A 24,339-nucleotide genomic window follows, 5' to 3' on the forward strand; every position below is an offset into this window, starting at 1 on the left:
ATGTTAGTAAACCAAAAACCAAAAACACGCACACAATGGATTTGGGAAAGGAGACAAAAGGGGGGCATACTTTGCAAAGAGTAACTGTACAAACACAGGGTACAGTCGGAGACAAGAGGTAAGATGCAGACAAGCTCAGCACTGTGCACAGCCTTAAAGGCAAGGCTGAAGAGCCTGAGTTTGATGAGGAACTCCATTCTCTTTCGCTTGTTTTTTGTGCACTATATCTAACACCTTGATATCCAAGTGTAGGCTGAGAAAGCAATGGCGAAACTGCAGACAGGCGGGGTGTGGAGAGGGCATGGCTGACATGGGCATTTGAGAAAAGCTTAGCACAGCTCCTATTGCATGGCTGCAGGAAGGAACTCCAATTTTAAATCTCTCTCACCCAGATTGAAAACAGTTACTTTCCATATAAATTTATATAGGAATAGAACAGACACACTGGGATTATATATGATGTTTGACCATTGTTGCTAAAGATTTGAATTCTGCCAGAACCAAGCTGCACACTAATAAGGACACCAGGGTGCAGCCAGGTCTGAGAATAAGAGAAAGGATGACCTTTGAGGAATGTCTGTCACCCACTGCATTTAGCCTGTTTGCTTGTTAACCCTCACAGGTGTCTTGGCGGCTATAACTTAATTTTAACATGGAGCTACAGTTTAACTCAACATCACTACTAACACTGTATGTATCACTGTGAATTAAAGACATTATGGCTCTGAAATGTTCCCATATTCAGAGGTGAACTGTACAGAACCTGCTTGTACATTTCTTACCACCACTAGGCATGGTTTAAAAGCCATTGTAAAAACATAAGATCTTTAAATAAGACAAATAAAATGAATTGAACATTATCACTGAAGTGAAATAATGAGCCAAAAAGTCCTGGTACATCCTCATATGCCATAAAGACCAGCAGATAAGGATAAAAAGCCCCACTTGCTAGTAATGGTAGACCATAGTTAAACACAAAGACAAGGTTTCTGCTCCTATTAAAGAGTCAATGAACGTTTGCCATTGAATCCAAAGAGTCCATAAGCATAAGCACCATCCAACTCATTTATTTCAATAAGAGTTTTATCCTGTTAAGGAGTATATGATGGGACCCAGAGTAGATACATTATACAGATTGTGAAATTTTATATTGCTGGATATTGCATAAATGTTTTAGCTGGCAATATACCTAACTATCTTTTAGCTATGCAGCCCAGTGTGGAGAAAGGTGATCTGCAAATGACTAAGAAATGAAAAGGTTATAAATGTACTTGCAAGTTTTAAATACAAAGTGAGGCTTTTGGGGTGTAGGCGGGAAACAGGATAAATCTGGATGATTTCATTTGGAGGCTAGACATGTATTCAATTAAAAATAAAGCACCGATTACTCACCATTCTTTATGCGAGTTGCCTCTGGGGGCTGCTAAGTTAGAATGGTCTCAAAGGCTTAAGAACGCTCTCTGAATCAAATGATAAAGTAAGTGGTTTGGAGGCACATATATATCTCAACATTTAATCCACCCATGCTCAGGGAAACCCCTTTCTTAAAGTCATTCTGCCACTGAAAACGTATTCATCTCTCTCATATAAATACAACCCACGTAGATCTACTTGAAAGCAGTGCTGATGAAAGACCACAGAGGATTCCCTCATTCTTCAGAGTACCATGGAACAGTGACACAATAACACACCCACTCAGCAGGAGGAAGCTCTGTGGGAAAGGCAACAACCTACACAGTGGAAAAGTTATATCAACTCAATAAAAGTATAAGCACAAATATTAATCTAGAAGTGGTACGATTTACTGTAAGGACCACATAGGTCATCGACTCATTTCTAAGAATGCACTTTACTTCGGTTTCGTCTTATTATTGGTTTCTCTAAAGAGATAGAGCTAGATTCTATCATTCATATAGTCTCTATCAAAAGGGATATACAACACCCACTCGCTGATGAATAAATGGCACCTTAAAGCTGCTGATTTATTCCTTTATTTCTGAGGGGAAGCTGGGTGCGAAAAGGCAGCCATTGCACAGGTTCATTTCCCTTGACAAGAAGCGATGTGATATTTTTTAAAATTATACTCATTCATTTTAGGATACAACTCACTGAACACAGGCTGGTAATAAGTCTCACAGCAGCTGATAAAAGGTAGCACAGTCATGCTGTTAACTAGAGATGGGTTAAGGAGATAGTAACCCCTGAATTAGGTTGAGGTTCAGGGTTAAGCCTGTTTCAGGAACAGGTTTCAGTTTCAATGACACCAAAATCCCACAAATAGGTTTTGAACAATTTAGCTCCAAATGGGATAAAATATCCTGACATTTTAGGAGATTTTTGCCATCTTAAATGGTGTGATTATTATTGAGATCACTGTTCTAATAAGATTTTCACCCTCCTATCCCCCCCCAACAAAAAAACCCATCGCAGCCGCTCAATCCTGTATTTGCAAATGACCATAACTGTGTTATTTTATAACTAGTAAGGCCTATATACACACACAGACTTAAACATTTCAAAAGTCAGCTATTTGGGGAGTTATTCACTTTAAATTAAAAGGTCAGGTTTTACAATAAGGAATGTATTATTGTTCCATATAATTTCTTCGCTATAGTTCCTTGAGGACCCAGTGCTTTGATTTATGGGCTGTGTAAAACTCATAATGAAAAGAGGACTGCCTCAAAGGACTTAGTCTAAGGGTGTTTCTCCTTCCTTAACTTTAAAATAGGTACAGGGATTTTGTGCAAGCCTTTACAAAAGATGAATTAAAAATAAACTTCACTTTTACACAAATGCAAAGCATGGAAGGCAAATAATTTGGAAAGTTATGTGCCTGTGAAAACAGAGTGCAAGGATGGAAACTAGTTTGTAAACTTGAGAGTAGTGGTTGCTACCAGCCTGGCTGCTATGTTTACTTACCCACACATGCTTCTGAATTAGGCCCCTTATTACTTAATTGAGATGTACAGTGCATGAAATCCTGACCCTAAAAATCAATGGGAGTCTGGCCATTGAGTTCAAGGAGGCCAGAATGTCATCTGTGTGTCCAAGTATTTGTGTGAAAGGAGGCCTGGCTGGCAAGTGAAGAAGTGGGGATTGCTGACAAGTTTTAGTTATTGTTCCTATTAGAACAATGGATTTTTTTCCATGACTAGAAAGGAATCAATGTTCCAGTTTCTGCTAGAAAATATTGTCAGAGCACAGCTAAATCACTACCAAAATGTCTGAACTAAACAACCATTTAGAATCGGAACAAATATGCAGAAGCTATTTTTGCAATATACATCTTCTCATAGACTTTACGGTCAGAAGGGACCATTAGGATCATCTAGTCCAGGGGTGGGCAAACTTTTTGACCTGAGGGCCACATCGGGGTTCCAAAACTGTATGGAGGGCTGGGTAGAGAAGGCTGAGCCTCCCCAAACCCTAACCATCCTGTCCAACTTTCTGCCCCCTGACTGCCCCCCTCAGAACCCCCGACCCATCCAACCCCCCCTACTCCTTGTCCCCTGACCAAACCCTCCTGGGACCCCTTGCCCCTAACCGCCCCCTTGGGACCCCACCCCCTATCCAACCCCCCCTGCTCCCTGACTGCCCTGACTCCTATCCACACTCCTGCCCCCAACAGCCCCCCTGGAACCTCACCTCCTATCCAACCCCCCCCAAGCCCCTTTTGGAATGTGGCCCCTGTGAACATGGGTGGAGGACTCAGGAGGAGCAGGGGCAGCCAAGCAGCCAGAGAGAAGCAGCAGGTTCCCCTTCAAAGCACCTCTTCTCTTCGGCCGGCTGCGCAGCTGCCCGGTGCTCCTCCTGAGTCCTCCGCCCACGTTCACCACGATCCCACCACCCACACTGCCTGCCTGCTCCCCTGAGGCTGCAGGAGAGCCTCCCTTCCTGCTCTCCCCTGCCCCATGGTTCAGCCCCCTCCCGCGCTGGCAGTGCATCTTGCTAAGGCTGTGGGTGAGGGGGGACAGCAGGGGAGGGGCTGGGGGCAAGCCTCCCCAGCTGGAAGTTCAAGGGCCGGGAAGGACGAGCCCACCAGCTGGATGTGGCCCGCGAGCCGTAGTCTGCCCACCTCTGATCTAGTCGGACCTCTTGCACATTGCAGGCTTCAGAACCAACTACTGCCAGCTACCTAAGGGTATGTCTACACTGCAACATAAGCCCAGGGTTAGTAGAACTTGAGTTAGCAGACCCTGGGTTTGTTAACCTAGAATTCAAGTGTCTACACTCATTTATAACCCCAGGTTAGGAATTGTTGGAACCTGGTTCCGACAAAATTTGACAGTCCAGAGGACAAAGGAAGTCGTCTTGTGGGATTGTGGAATACTTTTGGCTGTCTCCCAGAGCATGAATCCAATGTGTTTACACTGCAAAATAACAGAGCTTGAACCCTGGGTCTCAGCTTAACTCAGGAGTGGACTCATCACCTCCGTGGGGTCCTCGCACCCTGGGTTAGCACAGTTTGTGTGTAGATAGAAGGGGGGTTAGAGTTATGCCTGAGTTTGAACTCTGGGCTTACCACTGCAGTGTAGACATACCCTAAAAGCACTTCACAATGCATTGCTGAAGAGTTGCCCTGAGGAGCGGCTATTCCGGTCACTGGGCATCAGTCCTGGACAGCAGTTTTTCCCTAAAATTCCCAATACAGAACATGGACCTTGTTAGGTCCTATGAAGAGAAAGTGAAAATGTATTCTCCTTCCTTCTGATTAAAACTGAGTTTTAATAGCCATCCTAATTCAAACAATTACTTGATTTCATTGTAAACGCCTTTAAACACTGGTAATAGGAAAGTAATGACATTTTCATCACAGAAAAGCAGGCAGAGCAAAACATTTTGCAGAGGTAGCAAATAGTAGCTCAGCAGAGAAACTGAAGGAGGAAGCCTTTCTCCTGACTTAAAGGGGAATAGTTATGAGGATCCATCAGAATTCACATAGGCATCTTGCTATCCTTGGTCTCCCATCCACATAGTTAAAAAAGGAAAACCCCTTTGGCTACACCAATATAAACTATAATTGGACAATAAAACATTTCATTGCCTTTTGTACATAGCCAAGCCACTTATCTACAGAAAGCAGAGGCTGGATGTCTGCCATCCTCATTATTTTACTGTTCACTGAAGAGCTTTTTGTTCAGGGATTGTCCATCAGGGAAAAAATAAGGAAACGAGTTAGAGAAAATTTAATACAACTTGAAGATAACTGCTTAAAACACTTGATCCTGAGTGGCTTGCAAATGACTTTATTGCAATTTAAGCGTTAGAGTAAGGAGAAGAGACCACTATGAGAAAAAGAGATTGGGAAGAAAAACAAAAAAAATTCAGAAACCATGTTTAAAAACAGATTGGGACCCAAGCATTCTGGAAAGGAAGCTGAAGGAGAAGGATTTGCAGCTCAGAAACTTTCCAGTTTAGCTCTGGGAAAGTTAAAACTTTGATAGAATTTTTTATACAAAAAGTGCAGTTTCTTTGGTAACAAGGACACCTGTTGCTTCCCATTCCCCAGCACAAGCTGTCTACAGCTGTCCTGTTTTCAGTGGGTTAAAGAGAACTACTCCTGCACACTTACATTTTTGTCATACTGCAAAGAACTGTTTTCCTCCGTCATATATAGGTTGGCTCTTTTCACAGATTCGCATGCTCCAAATCAAGCAGTAATGGTGGGCAACAGCCAATCCAGCTGCCATGCCTCTATATAACCCTTGGTATATGCACTTCTAACAACTACAGGTATATATGATATAGGGACTTAATTTGTTGGCATAATTATGTGATTGGTTTTTAACTTGCATTATTGAATATTAGTAATAGTGAAGATTGATGTCTTAGGACCCAATTCTGCAATAGAATCTGCAAGACAATCCTGGCACCTGCAAGGAGTTCAACAGATATAACTGTGGGTGCAAGAGTCTCTGTCTGTAGACTTTGTTGCAGGACTGAGGCCTATATTGTATCCAGCCACACAAGAGTCACAGCAGAAGCTTCTCTACACTGCCTCTCCAATGTGCCTTTGCCCTGCCCTAGAGAGTGCATCAATCTCCCTGGCCATCCTATTATTGACCTCAAGTGCTCAAATAGCGCAGTGAAAGCACTCAGATACAACACTGATAGACAGAAGTATTTAACCCTTAAGACAGACTATGCTCAGAGAGCAACTGCTCATTAGGATGTAAATTGTGGAATGGACACAAGCTCACTAGCAATGGGACAAACATATTTTGTTTAAGACACCAAACGGATGGTAGCATTTTGTGGTCTCTAAAGAACAGGGGCAAGACAAAAGGGAGTGCAAACAGCATCTGCTGTCCTTGCATGGACAGCTATATTAGAATGGTGATTGACCCTTATGGGAGGGAAGACAGGTGATTCCACTTTACGACTTTACCTATAGCTCCACCGTAACAGGACAATGTTAAGCCACTATTTGGGCTCCACAAAGACTCCTCCAATAGAGGCTGCTATGAGTTGTGCTCGAACCAATGCACCTCCTAGCCAGTTTGGCTTCAATCTTTTTGTGGGCTGCACTGGCTTATTCTGGGCCCATCCATGAAGGGGAGAGGTTGTTGTTGGCTTCCTCTGCAGCCCCCCCCCCCGCATCAGAAGTTCTGTCCCTTACTTACAACTAGCAAGTCAAAGGCTATAACTACTTAGTACAAATATGAATGCAGGTTCCATTCAGTTATTTTCTCCCCCCAAATCTTCAGACTTTTCAATTTATAGCAATTGTTAATACACAAATATAGCATTGTGAACTAATTTAAGATTGCTACACATGTAACAAGAATGACACAAGAGGAAGGGAATACAAAATTAAGATACTTTCTAGTCCTCCACCTACAGGCTACAGATCTCACCATTAATTCAATTGTGTTACAGAGAACATGCATTGCAGCCTTAACTCTGCCTCACCTAAGGATTCCAGCTTTCAGTCACCCAGCTTTCCCACACTACATACTCCAAACTCACCAAACTTGTATATTAAGAATAAAGCCCTAGCCCCACTGGAAATCACTAGGAATTTTGCCATGGACTTCAATAGAGTAAGGATTTCACACTAGGTATCCACAACTAATAATGTTTGGAGGACGTAGTATGATGAAGTTGGTTCTGTCAAAAGGAAGGTTGAAAAAAAAAAAAAAACTCTGAGCCTTGATTTAGGACATCAAAAAATCAGCAGCTTCAGGAACTTGCTATTTAAAAAAAATCAAGTCTGTCAAAACTTATTTCAGAGCTGTCCAGAACACTTCTAACAAAGCAACTACTGATTTGTTGAAATTTAAATAGCTTTGTAAAGACTGTTCACGTCTATAAAGTTGCGATGGAACCCCAGGGTCAATGTGACCCTACCTGGCTCCCCACATCACCTGCCCGGCTCCTAAGCAGCCTGCCTGCCAGACTAACTCAGAGCTGAGAACCGTTTGGTTCTCAGGATCTGTGGTTCTGGAACTTCCTGCCAGATGAATTGCCCCAGAGCCAGGACTTCATTCTCTTTCACTGAGAATTTTCAGTTTTCATTTCAAATCAGAATTAAATCAAATTTTGAAATATCAAAATCCTTCATAAAATGAATTCTGTTTCTCCACACAGCTCTAGAATGTTTCTTCCTGCCCCCAAATATAGAATTACCTCCTGCCAATAAACAAACAAACCTTGCACCCGGGATGGGGAAATAAATCAGTCTTGTATCCATGACTATTTTTCTGCACTTTAAATTGCTGGCATATTAAAGTGTTATTTAGTGTTTCCACAGACCAAGAAATGAGAATGCTAGATTTCCATCAGGATACAGCATTGCTTCTAGGCTTAGGAGGCCATGAGTCAGCAACTTTAAAATCTTTAGCAATAAGAAAAGGTATTTTAAGTAATTTTCAGAGATTTTCCTGGCAACACACAAGTCCAGACTTATGAAGCCACTTAGGGCCAGAAAACATATCAAAATTAGAGTGCATTGAGAAAAGATGAGGAGAAAATGGAAGTAAATCCCAAAAGAAATAATTTGCCTCCCAAATTCTTAGTGTAAACATTCACATTTCACTTTACCCGCTCTTGCGCCTTACGCACTTACTAGTACTATAACATTTCTGTACAAAGAATTCAGGGAATTCCTTACCAAAACAGCTGAACAGGCTGTAAAGTTGACTGAAGAAGAGGAATGGGAGTGGAGAAGGCACTTTGGGGAAGGTTTTTGACTGCTAGTGAAGCAGTTGGCTGAATAGGAACAAGGAAGGAGCCATTTGCAAGCAGAGGAAAGGAAGGAAACTGAAAAAACAGGCTACTCCACAAAAGTTCAGATGAGAATTGTAACCTCTAAGACTTCACCAGATGACTTTGTGGAACCTTTAGAGACTTAGCCACTAATATTACCATAATAAGCAGTGCTTCCCCCCTTATTGTAATACATATGAATCTATTTTTCCTTCTTTCTGAATCTAGGATAATATCAGTTTACAATATTACAGTATATCTGCATAAGATCTGTGTGGTAATGTTAAAAACCACATTATGAGAGAACTCTCAATCACTGGATCTGATTTTTGGATCTGGCTGTTAAAGAATTTAAAAGATGCAGTATTTCCAATATAGCTCCTCCCCTTCACTAGAAAACTGGTCTAAAATTCAAATGTCTATGTACATTTTTTTTGACAGAACTGCCTTAAAGGTCCTGTTTCCTCTAGAAAAGACTATAAAAGTGGAAAAAACTCCTGATCTTTGGCTGTTATTTCCACCTCACATGACCTTCATTTAAGTGGAATAGTACCCATGTGGACTTCAGATTTTACTAATAAAAAGAAATCTACAGAGAAGCAGTGTTCAAGCAATGGGGAACTATTAGAAAAAATGTATAAATACTTAGAACTGTAAAAAAAGGTTGCTAATATGATTAATTTTTATCCACATTGTAAGGAAAAACCATTCACTGAGTTTTGGACAGGGGGCTCCCTTTTTTATACAAGTGGTTGGAGTACTAAAAGGCTATAGCAAAGATATGTTTATACTTCCACTACCTTAAAATATTTAAGTACTGCAAGTTATTTTACGCACTAGGGATAAGTCTCTCCCAATTAGACTTTTAAATGATTCCGTAGCTATCCATCCATCTTATTTATAAGGCAGTATTCAACTACACTAGGAAATACAGTAGTCTGGTAACCTTTCCCTTAGAAGCCAGAACTCTTCTCAACAGCATGAGGTAGGAAGCTTCTTAATTTTGTTCAGCATAATTTAATTATTTTGATTTATAGGGCTTCTCTCAGATCTTTGTAGAAATGAAACACACACAAGTGATAACAGATTGAATCCAAATGAAATGTCCATGTGACTATTCAGACTAAATAAAATCATAAAGACCAATTGTCAGGGGGTGGCACCCTTGAGATCCACTCCCTCCCAGCTGCCTCAGAGGGTATGTCTACACTGCAATAAAAAACCCATAGAAGCGAGTCTCAGAGCTCAGAATCAATTGAGTCAGGCCCATGGGACTAAGGCTGTGGGCTAAAAATAGCAGTGTAGGCATTCAGGCTTAGGCTGGAAACTGTCCCTTCTGCACTTTAGGGTTTCAGAGTATGTTTACGCTGCAATATAAGCCCAGGCTCAGACTCATGTTTGAGCCCAAATGACCACCTTCTGTTTATACACAAATTTCTCGGACTTCAGCTTGAAGCCTGTAGAGCTGGAAAGTTCAAGCCCAAGTCAAGCCAGGACCCAGGGTTTGAGCCCTATTACTTTGCAGTGTAGATGTAGCTCGTCGACTTGGGTTCTGGGAGCCAGAAGTATCCCACAATCCCTTGGGCCAATTTCTTTGTCCTCTCTATCTCAAGAATCTCCAGTCAACTCCAGGGAAATGGAAGCAGCCCCCGTTGGCGTAGTGCAGCAGCTCAGTGAGTCAGCATTTAACTCTTCCCTTGTCTTCTGACCACCGAGTTGCAAGCAAACCATCTGAATGTCATCAGTGTTTGAAATGGAGACTGAACAGGAGTAGTCTTTCATAAAGCATGCTTCTTCATGATCACGGGAGCACAGCCAAATTTTGGTAAGTCTCTGGTACGAGACCAGCAAAACAGTGGACTTTTATTAAAGTACTAGAGGTTGAAGGAAGAGGTTTAATGTCTGAACCCTTCCTATCAGGAAGGAGGGACGGAATTGACTAACAAACATACAGATATTTAGTCAGTTTACATTGTAAATTCCTTGGGGCAGAGACTATGTCTCAACTTGTTTTACATGCTTTGTAAACCACCATGTACGCTGGGGGTCCAGCATACAAATACAGATATATGTATATGGTTTGTTCAAGCAGCACAAGTTGTTATTAGACTACAATTTTCCCAACATTAGCATGTAGTAAAGTAAATGATTAAGCCATTTACGTAAGCTTTCTAACAGATGGCACCATGATGCAATAATAAAGGTAAGCCACCACCTACATCAGGATCTTCTTGCTGGAATAGTTGACAATATTTGACTGTGGTCAAATAGTAAGCAGTCAGTTCATATTCTTTGACTGGTCAACTGAGCAGCTTACCAAGCCTGTTCCACACAGTCCAAAGGAATGTGACAAAAGTCCCCTGCAAAGGGTCTACTTTGAGTCCAAAATAAAATAATTCAAAAATAAAAAGTCTCTTCCTTCTCTCTGCTCCAGCCTCTGGCTGTCGCTGAAGCTTTTCTGTCTCCTAGAGTCAGAGACCTCAGCCCTTCTTCCCAGGTCTACACTACCAGTTAAGTCAATTAACTTACATTGCTCCAGGGTGTGAAAAAAACCACTCCTCATGAGCAACAAGTTTCACGTTCTCCATACTGCTGCTATGTCGTGGGAGACATTCTCCTATGGACACAGCTTACCCTTCCTGCCAAGGTGGAGTAATTATGCTGACAGGAGAGCACTCTCCCATCAGCATAGCATGTCTTCACCAGAGGCACTACGGTGGCACAGCTGCATTGGTGCTGTATATATATATATTGTAACAGGGTCTCTTCCTCTTCCCCCCTTGCTGCAGCACCCTGCTGTCTCCACAAAACACTCTGAGCCTCCTGGATGCAGCACCTGTGGCTTTTTATTTACATACAGTTCCCACCACCAGTGATTCTATTTACAGGTCTTACTCTCCTCCTCCTCCTTTACAGGGAGTCTACCCCAGCCTGGAGACTGCTATGCCTCCAACTGTTCTCTTCCCCCATTCCTCTGGGGGCCAGCCAGCCTTTATGGCCCTTGAGCCTGCAGGTCCACAGATGCAGCCCATTCTGAGGCCAGGCACCAGGCTTCTCCCCAGCCCCAATCCATTTCACCTGATTGGGGCTGGCTGAGCAGGGGATAATTAGCTGCCTCTGCAGCAGCACCCTGCTACAATATATATATAGATAGATAGATAGATAGCACTGTAGTGTAGATGTAGACTTGCCCAGACTATTTCCTGCAGCCACCTCCTCCAGCCAGCGGCAGCTCCCCAGGCTTCTGTCCTGCTGCCATCTTTGGGAGCTCCTCCTCACAGGAGCACACCTTCCAGGTTCCTTGCTCTGTTGAGTTTTCCTGGAAGCTCCTCTCCTTAGCAGCTTCCTTTCTGGGCACCAATTGGGGGCACCAATCCCCCCCCCTTGGGCTCATTAGCTGCCAGCCAGCCCCTAGGGATTTAATTACTTTCAGAGGAGACTGGTTTGGCTCATTCGCCCTTACAGGAGCCTGACTCAGGTAGTATGATCCCTCACTCACCTTAAAAGGCCAATTACCAACAAATAATTAAATCCTATTTAGCCAACATCAATCCACCTCTTATCAAAAGTCCAGGGGGACTTCAGTGGGTCTCCACACAGACCTCACTACAGGATAAAAGGTAACATTTTGAAAAGTACCTAAGTATCACATTTAAAAAAAAAAAAGATGACACTCAGGGCCAGATTTTCAAAGATATTCAGGCACCCAACAATGCAGATAAGGCAGGTAGTGAGATTTTCAAAAGAGCCTTAGCAGGTTTGGCTTACAAGTCCATTGATTTGAAAATCCCAATAGGTGCCTATCTGCTTAAATACTTTTGAAAATCTGGCCCAATAACCTTACACAGCCATATTCTATACTCTTTAGGCTTTATATAGTAAATCCAGACCCAAGTCCTTGAATGTTCCCAGTAGCTGATAAGCAGCAAGTATAGGTTACAGAATATCAGGGTCATGAGCAGCCTGGATGAAGCCTTTCTTAATAAGTGAGCCACAGCATTTCAAGTTAACTTGTTACAGGGTCATTCTACATACAGGATAATGCCCTTAGAATTGTTTTTTAAATATTAAGTGGGTTCTTTACAAATAAACAAATGCAGATGCTGTGCCATATAGCAGCATTGTTATAATACTGCCTGTAACAAGGGGCTGGCCAGCAGGTCCTGAGCCAGGCCCTGTTAGCCCAACTCCAATTAAGAAACATTAATTGGAGCTGGCTGAGAGTGCCAAGCCTAAATGCATCTGACGAAGTGGGTATTCACCCACGAAAGCTCATGCTCCAAAACATCTGTTAGTCTGTAAGGTGCCACAGGATTCTTTGCTGCTTTTACAAGCCTAAATGGTAGAAGGGAAGCACCTGCGGGCCTTATTAGCAAGGGGGCTATATAGGGCTGGCAGGCAGGAGCAGGAGGAGCCAAGGCCTGTGCATCCCTGCTGGCTGAAGAAGCTAGATGTCCCCCAGGCTGCTAATTTGCAGCAGTCTGTAAATAGAAGGTGGTGAGAGCTGACACTGTAAATAAAAGGCACTGGTCATTGCCCTCGGAAGAGGTCTTTGGCTGATTTGTTGTGAGGACAAGCAAACTCCTCATTGTCTTTACTATCTTCATGTTTATAACCAATATTGATTGTGTTTATCAGTGCAGAGTCTTTAAAAGCAAAACTCCCATTGAATTCAATGGCTCATAGACTCCTTAAGAAAAAAAAATTATATATATATATATATATATATATATATATATATGAGGAAATCCCCTGTGCAGTCACGGATTTTAAAAAAAAGCTTTTTTAGAAAAAAGGATTAGTCAAAGAGTATGGGAAGTTGTACTACTCTGTGGCTTTTAGTGACAACTTCCTTTACAACAATATGCTTGTAAAATCACTAGGGGGATTCTTTTTAAACTCAGGCCCTAACTTTGGTGTGTTCTAAATCCCAGGATCTTACCTGAGTAGACTCCAGCTGCTTGAGCTCCACTGGTTCCCACTGCCACAACTCAACAAGGACAAGAATGCAGATACAACTTGCTTTACTACAGGGCATTTTATGTACATTTCACCCCTATATATCTTGCAGAGTAAATGTAAAATAATTTCAAATGACTGCTGGTGCAGCTAGTCTTGGAACACACAAGGAGAGAGGCAATTCTTGATCTGTCTTAAATGGCTTTACAGGATCTGGTTCAAGAGGTGAAAATAGCTGAACTGCTTGGTAATAGCGACCATACTGTTATTACATTTAACATCCTTGAGGAAAAAGCCCAAAGAATCCCACCATAGTAGCATTTAACTTCAAAAATGGGAACTACACAAAAGAGAGGAAGCTAGTTAAATGGAAATGAAAAGGAACAGTCACAAGAGTGACATACCTGCAAGCTGCATGGAAACCTTTTAAACACACCATAATAGAAATTCAAATTAAATATATACCCCAAATATAAATAAAACAACAGTAAGAGGACCAAAAAAATTCTACCGTGGCTAAACAGAGTAAAAGTCAGTTTGAAACAAAAAAAGCATATTTTAGACATTGAACTCAAATCCTACTGAGGAAAATAGAGAGGAACAAACTCTGGCCAGTCAAGTGTAAAGGTATAATTAGGCTGGCTGAAAAAGCATTTGAAGAGCAACTAACAAAAGGCAAAATAAAATAATTAATAATACACTGATAGCTTAGTACATTAGAAACAGAAACCCTGCCAAATCTCAGAAACTGTCCCAGATTGATGTGTCAGAGGAGGTTTTAAAACAAACTGATAAATTAAACAGTAATAAATCACCAAGACAAGTTACCCAAGAGTTCTGATGGAACTCAAATATTAAGTTGCACAACTACTAACGGTGGTATGTAACCTATTGCTTAAATCAGTCTCTGTATTAGATGACTAATGCTGATTTTTAAAAAAAAAGAAAAAAGGCTCCAGAGGCAATCCTGCAATTACAGGGGAGATTGCCTAACTTCAGCACCAGGCATATTGGTTGAAACTGTAATAAAACAGCCTGATCAGACACAGATGAACATGATTTGCTGGGGAAGAGTCAACACAACTTTTGTAAAGGGAAATAATGGCCCACTAATCTATTAGAATTCCTTGAGGGGGTCTAAAACAGGTGGATAAGGGTGACCCACTGCATATAGTGTATTTTGGATTTTCAGAAAGCTTTTGACAAGATCTCTCACCAAAGGCTCTTAAGCAAAGTAAGCAGTCATGGGATACAAGGGTACATTCTCTTATGAATCAGTAACTGGTTAAAAGACAGGAAACAAAGGGCTGGAATAAACTTTCAGTTTTCACATGAAAGAAGTAAGTAGCAGCATAGGTGCCAATTCTGTGGGTGCTCCGGGGCTGGAGCACCAACAGGAAAAAATTAGCGGGTGCTTCACAGCCACCAGCAGCCAAGCTCCTCCCTCCTTGCTTCCTTCTCCCCACCCCCACCCCAAGCGCACTGCATCCCCGCTCCTCCCCCTCCCTCCCAGCACTTTCCGGCCCCTGCTGCCTAACAGCTATTTGGCGGCACTTAGGACTTTCCAGGAGGAAGGGGGAAGAGCGGGAATGCAGTGCACTCGGGGGAAGGAGGTGGAGAAGAGGCAGGGCAGTGGTGGAGACTTGGGGAATGGGGGTGGGGCAAGGGCAGGGCAGGAGTGGGTCCAGGGGCGGGGGGGTGAGCACCCTCCAGGCAGAGGGGAAATCGGCACCTATGAGTAGCTGTGTCCCACACATCTATATTGGGACCAGCACTGTTCAACATATTCCTAAATTGTTTACACCTTTTTTCTAGACCGTGAGGTAGCAAAGTTTGCAGATGATAGAAAATGAAGCTGGTGCTAGATGAATGGAGGAAATGAGGATGAGAATCACAAGCAGGTCCATGGAGAATTTTGCAAGGGAAAAATCTTGAAATCCATGGGGAGCAAATGGAGCTGTTTAATGATAGCAGTGAAGTGTTTATACTTCTCCATGTGTGAGAGAAGACTTGAACTACAGCCCATCAAAAATGGATTTTCCATTTAGTGAAAAACTTCAAGTTTTCAACATCTGGTTCCAATGCAAAACATACAGCTAGAGAGTTCCTTGTCAGAGAGTTCCTAGCACACTGACCTGCAGTGGGGGTCTCTCATTCTGGCCTCTTGGAGCTATTCCAATTCATATACTAATTAAATATTAATTGGGCCAAAGAGAGAGTCTAGAGCTGACTCTATAGCCTGCTGGTTCAGGACATATTGGGCCAGAGGGACCCCAGAGTAGCCAGTAGCCTGGTGTTTAAGACACTAGCGTCAAATGAAGGAGACTAAGATTTAAACCCTGCTTCAAATCAGGCAGGGCGAGGCCTTGAATTTAGATATCCCATATGCCTTGTGAGTGTCCTAACCACTGCGATATTAATTATTCTGGGATGGGAGTTTCTTTGTTTCCCCCTCATCCTGCAACTGAGATTCCCAACAAAAGGTTAGTTGAAACAGATACAAGTTCTGCAAAAAGTTTTGGCTTTGATGAATTAGTATTTAGTCAAAAAGCATTTAGTCAAAAAAATTCCTGACCAGCTCTAGCAGGCACTGATTTTCTGCACATGCTGGAGAGGGTGAATTTGGGAGTTTAGAGGGAAGGGAGTCGCAATTAGCAATCAAGATGAAGGAAAAATGATGCATGAGACTCTCAGAAGAGGTGGTGTCTTATAGAAGCAGTACTGCAGAGGTGATGATAGGCATATTTATGGACAAAAGAAATGTGGGGAGAGACTAAAAATATGCATGTTGCTCCATGCCAATATTAATTATTTTAAACATATTTGGCTTTTAAATGCAAGAGAAGCTGTGCCTTTTGTTGGGCTTATAATGATGACTATTACTAGAAACGCATAAACAATTCATGTTTGTACAGAAATTTATATTTAAGTGCTACATACATTCAGTGTAATACTTTAATCCCAATTGTTATTTGAACCCCTATAAAGCTGCTCTGTTGATAACTCCTTAAGGCAATAATCAATATCCCAGATTTAATATACAAATCTAGTGAGAACACTGTTTACTTACCCAACAAATGGAAAAGTCTTTCTGGCTGTGAAATACACCCAAAGTGAAGAAACAGGATTATATTTAGCAATTATTGCAATTTAGGTGGTAGTTCAAACTTTAGTTCAAACTGTGCGGCATCACTGACTCATCACAAGTGGGTTAGAGAAGGGGATTTCCTATTTAAGTACAACACAGATGAACAATAAAAGTAAAGCATTCACAGCTAATAAAAAAGGCTAGAAAATATCCTTAATAGTCTTTGTGGAGGCAAAATCTTTACAGAACATAGGTGGCAACTTCTATTTCAAATAGATATAAACTCTGCTATTCTAAAACCAAAAGCATCCCCATAAAGCTAGTCATTATTCTAATGCCTAACTAAACCAAGCTGTGGCTGCCTTTGCTAGGAGAGAGTTAGGGCAGGGATTCTCTGCAGTCTTTGTAACACCCTAGGTTCTAGCATAGAAGAAATCCTAGATTAACCAGGCAGGTATTTCACAAAAGATGTTCTAACATGAAAATGGCTTTCATTGCAGCTGTTACATAAGGTGGTAGAGAAGGCCATACTAAAGAACCGAGCCATTACCCAATATTTGGGCTCAAATCCATGAGTCAGTGACACCATCCACAAATTTCAGTAAGTATGAAGGTCATTTTTGTAATTACTGTTTCTAGTAAAGATGCCCTCCCACGTACAGTGAGGGTGGGAGGGAGGTTACGATCTATGTGGGAAGCTTCAGCTGTAGGCTGTGTCAATGTGGGACTCCTTATGATTTAAGAGTGAGCCTCTGTAAGTATATTAGTAATTAGGTAACTACTTTTTGCTTCCAACAAACAGCTGGGTGATGTTTCTAAAGAGTTTTGTGTCAGGGAAATATCTGAACAAGTGCAAAAAGTTATTTTTGTATTACGGATAGGGAGCACTCTTGTGGTCAGAGCACAGAACTGGGAGTTTTAAGCTCAGTTCCTTATTCTGCCACTTGCCACCTTGGACAAGTGTCGTGTGAACAGTCGTGTGAACTTTCTGTACCTCAGTACAAAGTGGATGAGACTGCACAGGGATATAATATTTATTTCTATTCCCAAAGTCCTTTGAGAGCCTCAGATGAAACATATTATAGAAGGTGGAGTACTAGCATTTTAGGGTTGAGATTTATACTGAATTTAGATATAGACTAGTAAAGAAAATTAGTGATGTTTAGGACTTACTAGTTATACTGGGGAGAAATCAATAGATTCAGCAAGATGGAGTTCACCTCCCACTCTCTCCTCTCCCTTCCCTCTCTTCTGCCTTCTACTTCCCCCATAAATAGCTCATTTTAGAGAGATGGGAGGGTGAGATCACGGGTATCAGTAAGTCAGCCTGCCACTCCTCTTCTTTTGGGTTGGCAGAATGAAATCATTTGGATAGCTCACTGTTGAGTGCTAGGAATGGGGTATCCAGCAGTGAGAAGCTGACTTTAGAGCAGCAGTAATACATGAAGATATTTCAAATGTAAATTAATTAATTAGTTTGAGCCTCTGTGCTTGTTCTGCACTAGTGGCTGTTATTTTGATCTTTTCTTCAAGACAGTTGAGCTGCCCTGGCTATTTGGCAGCATCTCTCTAGGTGTAGTGTTGTTTCTAACAGTCTCTCCTGTGAACTGGAATGACACGGTGCACAAACAATCCCATCTTTAATGTCTCCAACGTTACATGGGGATGTCAGTTCTCAGCTCTGTAACTTAAGTATCTATTCCCTCTTCTGATTCTGGATTTGGATGAAATAACATATCTGTCTATAATCTCATTCTGCCTGGGATCACAATACTCAAACATCTTTATTACTCCAAGCAACAGTGTCTCACTCATCTTCCCCCACACCCATATGATAGCAAAAAAAAAAAAAAAGCATTACTTTCATTTTCACATCTTTATCCTCCATGGACAGATATGTATACAGACTTAATTCTTGCTTCCCTGCTGGTGCAAGGTTTTTCATCTGGAAATCCAGCATTCCTAGTAGTATGAGTCCCTTCATGCTGTGTGTTTGCTTGGCTTCGAGGAGCTGCTTTGCCTGTTAATCATACTCTCTTCCCTTGCTGTGGGCCTCACTAAAATGACTGCTGCCACCATGGTTCATATACCATGGGCTGAGCAATAAATGAGGGCTCCATATTCCTTAAAATAAACTGGCTCTTTATTAAAAACTATTTACTGAGATGCTGCAACTGCAGCTGGCATTCCATCCACGTGCACACAGACTGACTTCTTGGTACCTCCTCCAAACTCCAGGTTGCTACATCCTGAATCTACTGTTACAGGTACACGGGTGCCTCATTGTACCTGACTTATCCAAATGATTATGACTTAGTTGATACCATTTAGGCACAGTCACAAATAGTGAGCAATGTAAAGCCACATAGCTTTGGTGAGGATTGTGCTTCTGGAAGCACAGCTACTGCTAGACCATTCCTGAGCACAGGGAGGTGTTCATACTGCACTGAACATCAAGATGGAACATACTGCTACCGTACCTGTAGCCAATCAGCTCCATGGGCCAGGTGGGGATGGGATGACAGACAGGACCATTTCCCCTACCTTTTGCCTGCTCATCTCAGAGTACCTGACACCTTTGAGGACTGTTGTATTAGTTTCTTTTAGGATCAGAATGAAGAAGATCCATGGTCCCAAGAGATGATAGGCATGGCAGCCATGATGGTGAAGCTCACTTCAGGAGCCTTTATCTGCCCCGCCTTTAAAAAAAAGGGAGTGAGAGGTAGAATATCCCATCCCCTCATTTTTGTCCACCAATTTTTAGACCCACATTTTCTTATTATACAAACCATGATCGTAACAGTCCTTGAGTTATATCTGCAGGCCTTTTTGTTTAGACTAATTTAGCCTGTCTCACTTTCATACCTTTTCCCCTATCAACATTTGATTTTATAGGTAATTGTGACATTTTTGCATTTTTACATACTTTTTACAGTTGAACTTACAATAAGTTTTTCAGCCCATTGATCCCATCAGAAAGGACACAGAAAGGAAAAAGTTGTTTGAATTCCTGAGCTTTTTATTTATTAAGTTTACTATTTACATACTAAGCTCTTACTGGGTACCACTATCAAGTATGTTATCTGTTATTGGACATAAGCAATGCTGAAGTCAGTTTTATAAACTACATCTATGACTATTTCTAGCATACCTCTTACATTTTGATTATGGAGTCTAGAGAGACAAGATGGGTGAGTTAATATCTTTTATTAGACCAACTTCTGTTGGAGAGACACCCAAGCTTTTAGAACCAGTATTATTTTGGTCCTACACAAACCTGTCTCATTTACTTCTGGAAAATTAGCGATCTGTCAAGCGACTCAAGGCAGAAAAGTTATACCTTTAATAGTGTTAGAAAAACTCCCTGCTCTTTACACAACAAAAATAGCAAAGGACAAGACTGAGTCATTTGAAGTAGTGGCCAAAAGGTATTATTCCTGTGTTTAGGGGATAACGGCTGAGTAACTAGAAGGACTAGGTCTTCAAGTCTCAAAAAGGTTGAGATAGATGTTTTTCAGGCAATGATTTCCATAATTATGTTAAAGAAAACATTAAGGCAGAGATCCTCAAACTGTGGAGCATGCTGAATATTGGGGGGCGGGGAGCACATAGCTGGGGCCTGGGCCCACCCCCACAGGGGTCAAGGAGGGAGCACCACCCAGCTCCACTCAGGGCCCCAGCTCCCAGCCCTGCACCCAGGGCACCCTTACCCCTGTCCACATCCCCCCTGCCCAGAGCTGCATCTCCTCTCCCAGCCACAGCTTGGGATGGGGGGAAGATTGCGAGGTGGTAAACGTGGGGACGACTGCATTAGGGATTCTTCAAAAGTACATCAGGAAAAAAGTTTATTTTGAAGTCAGCCAGCCTTTATTAACTAATACAATGGGTTTGGTTTTGTTTTTTTAAAAAGACACATAATGGGTCAAATTCATCCATGCCAGGAATGAATTAGGTCAATATGTTAGTTCTGGTACAAACAGTAGACCAGATGCTGTGTTATGTAAACCAGCCCAACTCCATTGCAGTCAGTGGAGCAAGGTTTAATTGCACTAGTGGAGAATCTAGCCAATGAGTTTTAGTTGGGGATAATGTGGTATTAAGCTAATTTTTATTTTCATGATCAAAGCACAAAAGTGAGGTTGTTAATGTGAATGAAGAAAAGGGTACTGACATTTGGAAGTCATGTCCACTGAAACCAAACTCTCAAGTTTATTCATTTAGTAAATTGTCTGACTCAGTGTTTTTACATTGAAAGTGATTCATACTAAAATATTTTTTCTGTTTTGTAAGAGTATACAGCACATACACCATTAATAGGCCTGCACTTGGGCCAAGCTTAATTCTAAGTCAGAGTTCATTTTCTACATCTTGTACTCAATACCTAGTTTATTGTATCAAAGTTATTTCACTTCCATAACCTTTTTGTAGCATTGACTAAAAGCAGAAAGTACCATTTCGGAAATATGGAGAACAGTTTCGATACAGATTAAGGTATCTAAAGGATGTAAGGCAAGCCTTTAACCCAAGAGCTGGGTCACAAAGTTGTTTTAACTCTGCTGGATGAAAACAAGTTCTCACTGATCACGTTTTAGTCTCTCTCCCCCACCCCACCCCCGTTCACCTCCTATTTTTCCTTTTCTTAAGCCACCAGTCACACTGGGTGAAAATGATTTTCAAAAAAGGCTGAAAAAAGTTGGGGAAGGAAGGGAAGCTTTAAAAAAAAGTAGTCAAAATACCCCAAATTTAATTAATATATATATTTTAAATATCACAAATGTTACTTCACCTACCCAGTCTCTCATTTTATATCTTTTTTGGACTAACTTCTGTTGAGAAGAGAAGATTTCAAGCGACGTGGAGCTCTTCTTCAGGTCTCCTGGGTCCAACATGTTTACAACGCCACTGTAAACAATATAAAATTGAGGGGGTTTTCCCCTTCAAGGTTTTCTATTTAAGAACAAGGCTATTTTCAATGGGGAAAACACTAGGGAAAAAAAATAAGACCAGCTCTATACCCAAAAGACTGAGCAGAAGAAATCCAATTATTCATTGCCCCTTCAATATTCTGAGTGGTAAGTTGTCAAGAGAGGTTTTATGTTGGGTGCAGGGGGATCTCTCATGTGTTGGTCAAAAACACAGATACATCAGTGACAAACCGACGCTCAAATAGATTGGGATGGCATATTGTCCAGTATTACTGGAGCATAATGTGCAAGGCAATAGACTTTTTACTGCAATAGAAAATGTAAGGTGTTTTGTTTTAAGAGAATGTGTTTAGCTCATTTGATATTATTTTGCATTTGTCAATTAAATCTGAATCCTGAATCTGGATATTTTGTCTCCGAAAGTGGTCATTCTACAAGTTTTGCTGAAAGAACCTGACAGTGTGCACAAAATCAGAAAGCCTTTTTTCCATTTAAGTCATTATGAAGAAGTGCTATCCATCTTTCAATCCTGTTTTTATTCAATGGATACTAAAAAGTACCTCAAACAACATATTTTATTCCTCACTTCTAGTAACTCAAACTGTTTGTTCTTAAAGTGAGATCAAGTCTAAACCCCAAAAGAAGATTTGACAACATGCTAAGGTATATTTTAGCATTTCCCCTGTGAAATAAACTTTGCTAATTTAGAAGACTGAGTTGGCTAAAATATACTGCTGCTCAAATAAACCACCGAGTAGGTTTCTTCTACAACTCATTTTTATTTGCGACAGAACTGTTCCTAAAAAAAAAAACCACCACTCAAATATGCCACATGATGTCACCAGAGACACATCAAGAATTTTAGTTAGATGATAGCCTCTGCTGGCTTTGTTTCACCTTTCAGAACAAATGCTTCAGGGACAGATTTTTAATAAGAAGAAAGGCAGCTCAAGGTCCAAGTGTAATTGTGAGCTTATCTTTGAGTATGCAATTGTTCTTGAACTAAGAAACCAGGTAATCATTTGTAGATTAAGTCATTCAAGGTATACACAGCATCTCGGAAAATGAAAGTACATCAAAGCACACTACACAAAACTTTTAGTGCATGGTAGCAGAGTACATGCAGCACATTGATAAATGCCAGCTATGCACTATAGATTTACACTCTGGCTTGACATTCACTAACTTTCCATGTAGACAAGTCCTATGAATGGGATCCAAAAAAGCCAATATGCTGAACAGAGAGTTAACATTTCTTATTTCCTACTTTAGGTAAGATGAGGAGCGGGGCCTTACCATTCCTCCCTGGGAATTAGGTTCACACCTCTGCCTGGGGATTCACAGCCTGAAATCTTGTGCTGGAGTTAGAAGTTTAAGCCAGGTCAGCTATTTCTTGCAAGGTAATGGTAGTACTGCAGCTGATATACTTATATCCAATAGCCCAATGGTTAGAGCACTCACCAGGATATAGGAGGCCTGGATTCAAGTCCTCACTCTTAGTACTTCTATAAGAATTGGAGAAGGGACTGGAGCCTGCATCCCATTGTGCTTTAGAGTCGCTCACTTTCGCTGGGCCAATAACTAGGAGTTATGCAAAGTGGAACAGCTTCAATGGGAATAATTGAGACCTCACCCCAGAATATCCCTTAGTCCAGTGTTAGGGTACTCATTGGAGATCTGCGTTCAAACCCTGGCTCCACATCAGGCGGTGGTGATTTGAACTTGGTCTCCCACATCCAGCGTGTGAGTTCTCTAGCCACTTTCTCCCTGGAGGCCCAACTCCTACCCAAATCACTGACCCTTAGGGCTTCTTTCCCAGAATCCTATCCCCACTGTGGATCCTTATTCCCAGTCTCTCTCTAGGCTGTCTGCCTGAGGTTTGGCCTTTTCCTGGGTCTGGCCAAGAGCCAGCACTGCCTCTCCTGCCACCCTCTTCCTTAGGGCTCATTACAGGAGACAACCTCCCAAGTGAGCTCTTCCAAACCTTTATGGAAATCACCCAACTCTGCCCCAGCTGGGTCTGACAATTCAACCAAGCCACCTAATCCCTAGCCAATTATCTAGTGTAGCTCATCCATAACAAATGAGGCTGAGGCCAGCTAGAACCTTCTTTACTCCCAGTTGGAGTTTAGCACCCAGTGCAAATGATCATTCATAAACAGACTAATGGACCAACACAGAGTGTCATGTAAAAACACCTGAGTGTTTTACTGGCAGTTCTTTTTTCCTCAATTCCCAGCCCAATTGAGAATTCACTTGTGCAAGCATTCACAGAGAATTCTGCTGTTGAGTATGTGGTTCATTTTCAAGAGCCTTTACAATATACATTAGTTGCATGTATGTTTGTAAACTAGAGAGTGGAAGATCTAGCCCATGGTGTAGACGCATGACTTTGTGTAGCTGATCTTTTGCTGTGACACCATGATGGTGTGAGGTGTGCAACACCACAAAATTCAAGCAGAAAAAGAAATTTACTCACATTTTGCCACACACTCCCTCTTCAAATAGAAAGTCTGCAGCAAGGCATAGATTTAATGTGACTATTTGAGTCACTAAAATAAATTATATTCTCTTAATGTTTGTTCTGACACTGCAAGTTTGGCTAATGGCAGCAGCAATACTCATAGAAGTCCAGAGCTAGAGAAGACAGACAGAGCTTAATAGAGCTGTTATACTCTTCTCTTATCAAACTTATGCAAATCATAGTACCATGTATACTTATACAGACTCACAAGCGTGTCTCTGGATCTTATATATGTGCCATCCTTATCATTGAAGATGAAGACATTTTAGCCTAGACTCTCAAAGATATTTAGGCACCTAACTCATTGATTTCAGGTGCTTAAATACCTTTGAGGATCTGTGCCTGTGTGTTTGGAATGATTGCAAACTGTATTTGAAGCAATACTAGTGACTCCCATTGAGGCACGAGGCAAACCCTCTGTCTGTTATCTCATGTGTATTATAAAACTGAAGGCCAAATCTAAAGTAATGTATTAGGTGGAGCAGGCTGCATATCAGTAAGATGTAAGGGAATCTTAGTGGGAAAAATGGAATCTGAGCTGATCTAACCAACACCTGCTAGCGACTCTGAAAGTTTAAGGATATATATGTGGAAGGCTACACTAGTTTACACTAGCAATGTCAAATACCCAGCCA

The 24,339-nt window shown here is 41.5% G+C and overlaps 1 protein-coding gene across 1 annotated transcript in view; it reads right to left on the minus strand.

Moving 5' to 3' along the window:
• The window catches only part of TNIP3 (TNFAIP3 interacting protein 3), a 108,635-nt gene extending 85,719 nt beyond the window's left edge, over nt 1-22,916 (minus strand). Inside the window, exon 1 of the mRNA XM_050946555.1 lies at nt 22,852-22,916. Within this exon, the coding sequence (XP_050802512.1) occupies nt 22,852-22,916 (65 nt within the window). The remainder of the gene's footprint in view (nt 1-22,851) is intronic.
• Nucleotides 22,917-24,339: the final 1,423 nt, after the last annotated feature.

Source organism: Gopherus flavomarginatus, chromosome 3, assembly GCF_025201925.1.
Source record: "Gopherus flavomarginatus isolate rGopFla2 chromosome 3, rGopFla2.mat.asm, whole genome shotgun sequence".
In the NCBI taxonomy this organism is placed as follows: Eukaryota; Metazoa; Chordata; order Testudines; family Testudinidae; genus Gopherus; species Gopherus flavomarginatus.